Source organism: Natator depressus, chromosome 8 (genome assembly GCF_965152275.1).
Source record: "Natator depressus isolate rNatDep1 chromosome 8, rNatDep2.hap1, whole genome shotgun sequence".
NCBI classification, from domain to species: Eukaryota; Metazoa; Chordata; order Testudines; family Cheloniidae; genus Natator; species Natator depressus.
The window spans coordinates 48,097,596-48,103,595 of NC_134241.1; the positions used below are offsets into that span (position 1 = coordinate 48,097,596).

Sequence of the window (6,000 nt, forward strand, 5' to 3'; positions counted from 1 at the left end):
GTTTCTGCTTCAATAGTACAGTCTTGATCTTGAGCTCAGATGTAAGGGGTCATTTAACAGGAGCAACCTAAGGGCTTCACTACCCAGGGGCAGTAAGAGAGGGATTTGATTAATTGTCAGTACTGCCAGTCCCAGGAGATTTGGGGGAATGACAGCAACATCTGCAGAAAGGGTTTTGGGAAAATTTGTTTTGTTTTACAGCTTTCCTAAGAATCCAGTTGCAATGAGAACAGTGGCCGCAACCAAGTCTTAGTGGGAGTTTGTTCAATCTATGAAGGACTTTCTGAGAGAGAAGCCCTGCATTTGGCTTCCTGAGTGTGTCGCAGATCAGGATTGGTGGTGCACCAGTTGGTGGTGCCATGGCTGTGTGTGGTTCCCGGGACTGGATCAGCAAGAGGGAGAGAGCAATATCACAAATGAGGCACTGGGAGAGCTGCCGGGGGGGGAGAAGGGAGGCTTGCACAGCAACTACTTGCACTGTGCCTGGCATTGTGCAGTGCTGATCCAAAGCCCACAGAAATGCATCTTTCTCTTGGCTTCAGTGGGCTTTGGATCAGGTCCAGGATAAGCATCCTTCACTTACCAAAGCATGAAGTTTGAGACCCACAATGGAATTAGTTAGAAAGATTCCTCCTGGTAGTGGTTTAAACATCCTGTTGGACCCCTCCAAATGTCTGAGATTCCGTTGATAAAGCAAAACTGTAATGTGTCTTTTTTTTCATCAGACTGTTGGCAATCTGAGCTACGAATAATCTGAGCACAGTGAACTGCACCCCGGGCATGCTAATGCACTTGTCTGTCTCCCATCCTCCAGGTCCGTAGCCAGCACTATGATCTTGTGCTGAATGGCAGTGAGATTGGAGGTGGCTCCATCCGAATCCATAATGCAGAGCAGCAACGTTTTGTTCTTGAGACAGTGCTGAAGGTAACAGCCTGCAAAAGTTTCCTATGCCCTCTCGGAATTTTTAAATTAAAATAGACGCATTTAAAAACCTCAAACTAGTTTGCAAATGGTGCAATTATTGGTTATAGAAATCCAGAGGAATTATGTTTACTAACAACAGTGTTGTGCCAATAGGAGCATCTCATTGACACACAGATGCCCTATTTGTGAGGACACTAAAGGGACTCTGTAAAGTAAAAAATTATAGCACCCAATCTCGCAAACATTTATGCACCTGTTTACTTACATGAGTGGTCCCATTGATACGATACACTGGCTTATTCCTCTGTTGAGACTGATATCTCTCACTCCTCTCATGCTTTTGGGAGTCATGCATGTAAATTTCTTCCCTCCTAGCTCCCTGAGAATGGTGATGCTCATGATATCTATCTTTTATATACTGTTTTTCATCTTTAGATCTTGAAGTACTTTACAGATGAAAGCGGTATCATTTTACAGATGGGGAAACTGAGGCACAGAGCTATGAAGTCACTTGTCCAAGGTCACCGGCAAAGCTGGGAATAGAACCTAGGTTTCCCAAGTCTCAGTCCAGTGCACTATCCAATAGGCAACACTGTCTCCCAAATCTAGATAGGACTGGAGGTGGAATACCAGTTCTGTCTTCCATGAAGTGTGAGGAAGGGACCATAACTCATACAAGAGGTGAAGAATCATGTGTGCCTATAGTACCAGTATACAAGGACTTCTGTTTCAATTAAAAAACCCTGTGCTACTGGGTTGCTGAACCCTGGAGTTCATCTAATTCCTGGTGTCTCACTAAGGAAGTTGGGAGCTTGTCAAAGAAGCATTTATTGTGTATAAAACATCAAGCAACTAATTACTGGCTTTGGATACAAAACATAACTTATAACTAGCGTTGCCTTCTGAAACAGTTTCACATATATATCCAAGCGTTTGTTGCTCAAGATGACATTTTGTGTGTAATGTTCCAGGAGGATCCTGAGCTGCTTTCCCACCTGCTTGAGGCTTTGAAGTGTGGAGCGCCCCCTCATGGAGGAATTGCTTTAGGTAGGTGCACTGTAGCTCTCCCAGTGGGAGATGCTTCCTCAAGACACAACTGTGCTGGTGACTTTTCACTGGCATATCAGGACTCAAATCATAGCAACAAACTAAATATCAAGAAAGGGGGCTTGTGCCGGTTATCAAAAACCCTTTCCCCTCCTGATCAGGACTGCAGTGGTGGCATCACTGTTCATGCTCACCTTGTCTCTCCACTTCTGATCCTGCATTACTGTCTCTCTTCATTCTGCCTAGAGCATTCAGAGAGGAACATGGATCCCAGGCATCACTTAACCTGGCAACACCAAAGGGGCACGCACTGTGCTCATAGGACTGCAGTGAGTGTGAGGGAGGAGACAGGTTCCCATAGTGTTGTGTTTTCAGTTCTTACATGCAGACTTGGTTGCAGGCATCTGGGTCCTGAGAACAGTCCTTGTCTGCAGCCCTAGAGATAGCACCCTCATAGAAATTAAGTCATTTAGTCCATCTTGTCACTTGGCCACTGCAGGATTGTTTCCCTTCAGTGCATGTCCTAGTGTTTATATCCAACCTAGTCCTAAATGTCCCAAGCAACACCTACCCCTTCCTAAAGGAAACTATTCTACAGCCTGAAAGATATCACCATTACGGAACTTTAACCCATCAGCCCTTTTCTTAATTTCATCCCATCGGTCCTTCGTGTCACCTTAAATAATTCCTCTTCCTCCTTGGTATTTCCACCCTTCAAAGATCTGTAGATGCCTTTCCCCAGTCATAGCTCCTACTTGATTGTCACTGAACCCTGCTAGTGCATATTTCACTCTTCAAGTGCATTGTGAGAAGCTTTTCTAAAACTTAAAAGCAGGTTTTAAATCTCCAAACAAGGCAAGGAGTGTGTAGTTGATGTGTTAATACAAGTGCTATGATATAAGAAAGCTACTTGGAAATCTGAGCTGCTTGCTTCCTGCTTTCTCGGGGGTGCTTGTGATATCACTCATTCTGGCAGAAAAACCAGAATGCCTGCATCTGAGATTGCTCATGACCTTAAGGATGTGGTAATCCATCTCAGAAGTGGTCAGTCTCCAGTGCTATTTACACAGCTTTACAGCAATGGCCATGTAGTGTTTTCCTCTTAGAATTTTGCGGGTTTGGGCTATAGCTTTTAAACTAAGATTTGCTTTCACCTTTAGTCTTCCCGTATAGCTCAATCCCCTCTAATTATCTGCTTGCCCTTGTTCTTCCCTGACACCTCCACCCTTGTTTATCTACATCTGTTAAGGTGCTGAGACCTGACCCCTTGTTCTAGGTGTAGTCTCAGCCAAACCCTAGTGAGCGACTGCCACCTTCCTGGTCTGTGGTGTGATGTCTTTGCCTTTTCAGCACAATTGCATAGGGCTTTTCTTAGCAACACTGCACTGCACACTCTTATTTAATTTGCTATTCACTGTCAGCCCTAGGCCAGCTTATCATGTTCTCCTGCCCATTCAGTCCCAGTTTCTGATTATTTTTCCCCAGATGTGCTACCTTCTCCTGGTTTCCAGTAATGTTGTTTCCTACCTTGCATAAAGTTTTATAGATTCAGAGGGAAGTAATGTGGGGCTGTAACACAAGTATTTTAACTAATTTGATGTCTGCTTCTAGGACTTGACAGACTGATCTGTCTCGTGGCTGGAGCTCCAAGTATTCGAGATGTCATTGCATTCCCCAAATCCTTCAAGGGACATGACCTTATGAGCAACGCTCCAGATTACATCACCCCTGAGGAGCTAGAGCCATACCACATCCAGGTTGCATGGCCTGCGGCAGAAGCAGAGGCAAACAAGAACTGACTCAAAGCAAGTGATTGTACCTGATCCTACTGTCAGCATTGTTCCCACTCTGCCTTCCAAGGGCAGAAAACATCAGCTGATGTAGGGCATATACTATGGGTCATACCACTGAACTTCCAGAAGATAATAGTGACTACTTCCCTTTAGGAGGGAGGGAAGGATGAATTGAAGAGCAAAGGAAAAAAACCAGGTTGCTTTTCTCTCTCTAACGTAGTACAGAGGGGAAGGTTGGGACCACTGGCATGGGGTGTGGTGGTGGGTTTGATATTTCTTTTTATTTTGAAATGTACCTAGTGGAGAATGGAAAAGATCAAGTCTTAGCTTCTTTTTCAGATTACCTGTATCATGAGAATCATGAAATCATGGTTAGCTGAGGACTAGACTTTCCTGTTAGAACAGAACTGCCCTGGGCTGAGAGTCACATACAGCCTATGGAGAGCCCTAAACATGGCCTGGGACTGTCCTCTTCCTGTATCTGCAGGATGAGGATAAAACAGATCAACTACAGCTTACTGCTGATGAACTCAACAATGACCAGTATCTGCTCACTTATTGAGAAGCACATAGATAGTGCATTTATCTTTTTAAAAATCATGTATGCCTGTGAGTATGTGCAGCCCTTGGGAACTTGGCAAGTTACAAACGCTCTTGGGTCTTGCAGTTTTGGTTGTCCTTGTAATAGCCCCAAATGGAAAGTAGATCTGTGTTGGGGCCTGTGGTCCTGGTGCTTTTATATTTATCTTTCTAAACTTTTATGTTTGTAAATAAAATTCAGTCCAGGAAACAAGGTTTTAGTCTTTAACGGAACATTGCTTTAAACAGGGCTTTTCTCTTTAACATCAAGAAACTGATTAAAAGGAACACTTACAGTGGAATTTACTTACAGATGAGTCCAGAGTACTGGGGGGGCAGGCAAGAAAAGCTCTGATCATCGAGAAAGTTTGACAACTCCAGATTCATACCACCTCCCTCTACAAAGATTCTGCTCTAGTTGTGATAAAGCTGCATGTGGCTCCTTGAAAGCTGTCAGACATGCATTGTCGCTCCCATTGCCACTAATGCAGCCAATCACAGGAGAAGTTCCTGTGTATCATACAGGAGTGCAAACTCAGGCGGCAGCCTGCCCACCCAAACCTCTCTGCTCTGCTTCCACACTTCTCAGCTGTAAGAGCACAGCAGGCCCTGCCAAAGGAACCACCAGTAGACATCCGCTCTCTGTGGAGCATGTAGGCTCAAGTGAATGGAAAAGGGATAGCAAAAAGATAAGGAGAAGATTGGCTGAAAAGGCTAGAAAAGTGGACCAACAAGAGAGAACGGAGCAACTGTGCCATGATTTGGTGTAGCAGGACATGGCAGGTGGGAACTTCCATGCGAGTGGAGGGAGGCTTTCCCAGATGTCTGATGGACAGGTCTCCCTGACGTGCTCAGGGTCTAACTAATCACCATATTTGGGGTCAGGAAGGAATTTTCCCCCAGCTCAGATTTGGCAGAGACCTTGAAGGTGTTTTGCCTCCCTCTGCAGTGTGGGGCACGGGTCACTTGCTAGTTTGAACTAGAGTAAATGGTGGATTCTCTGTCATTTGAAGTCTTTAAATCATGGTTTGAGGACTTCAGTAACTCAGCCAGAGGTTATGGGTCTATTAAAGGAGTAGGTGGGTGAAGTTCTGTAGCCTGCGATGAGCAGGAGGTCAGACCAGAAAATCATGATAGTCCCTTCTGGCCTTAAAGTCTGAGTCCAAAAGGAAGCTGGGAATTTCCGAGCTAAACTGGAGATTCAGTGAGTAGTGTTCTTCCATCTGAACCAATGCCTTGAGGTTGAAGATACCTTCTTTCAGTTGAGATGTAGCTGAGATCCTGACCAGCTGCAATCATTCCTAGGTGTCTTTCTCCTAATTTGCTTGAGTGCATGTGTGCCCTTTTAGCGAAAACCCAGCTTGCTGATTGGCAGTTGCTATATTGCCATGTCAGCAAGATATCTTCCTTTGTTTTAGGCAGTATTACTGTAGCCGTGTTGGTCCCAGGATATTAGAGAGACAATGTGGGTGAGGTAATATCTTTTATTGGACCAACTTCTGTTGGAGAGCAAGACAAGTTTTTGAGCTTACACATAGCTCTTCTGACCAGGGTCTCTCAGGCAGAAGCAGCTCTGTCCTGCTCTCCACCCAGCTGCCAGGGAGAGCAGCCAAACATGCTGTGGGGGGAGGCATAGGGAGAGAAGGACAGAGCCTC

The 6,000-nt window shown here is 45.0% G+C and overlaps 1 protein-coding gene across 3 annotated transcripts in view; it reads left to right on the forward strand.

Moving 5' to 3' along the window:
* The window catches only part of DARS2 (aspartyl-tRNA synthetase 2, mitochondrial), a 32,281-nt gene extending 27,764 nt beyond the window's left edge, over window positions 1-4,517 (forward strand). For 2 of the 3 annotated variants that reach the window (XM_074960967.1, XM_074960969.1), the window contains exons 16-18: window positions 815-925; window positions 1,897-1,972; window positions 3,584-4,516. In XM_074960967.1, coding sequence (XP_074817068.1) covers window positions 815-925; window positions 1,897-1,972; window positions 3,584-3,771 — 375 coding nt within the window. In that variant the 3' untranslated portion in view covers window positions 3,772-4,516. Of the gene's footprint in view, window positions 1-814; window positions 926-1,896; window positions 1,973-3,583 lie in introns of all 3 variants that reach the window. The other variant, XM_074960966.1, reaches the window with a different exon arrangement.
* Window positions 4,518-6,000: the final 1,483 nt, after the last annotated feature.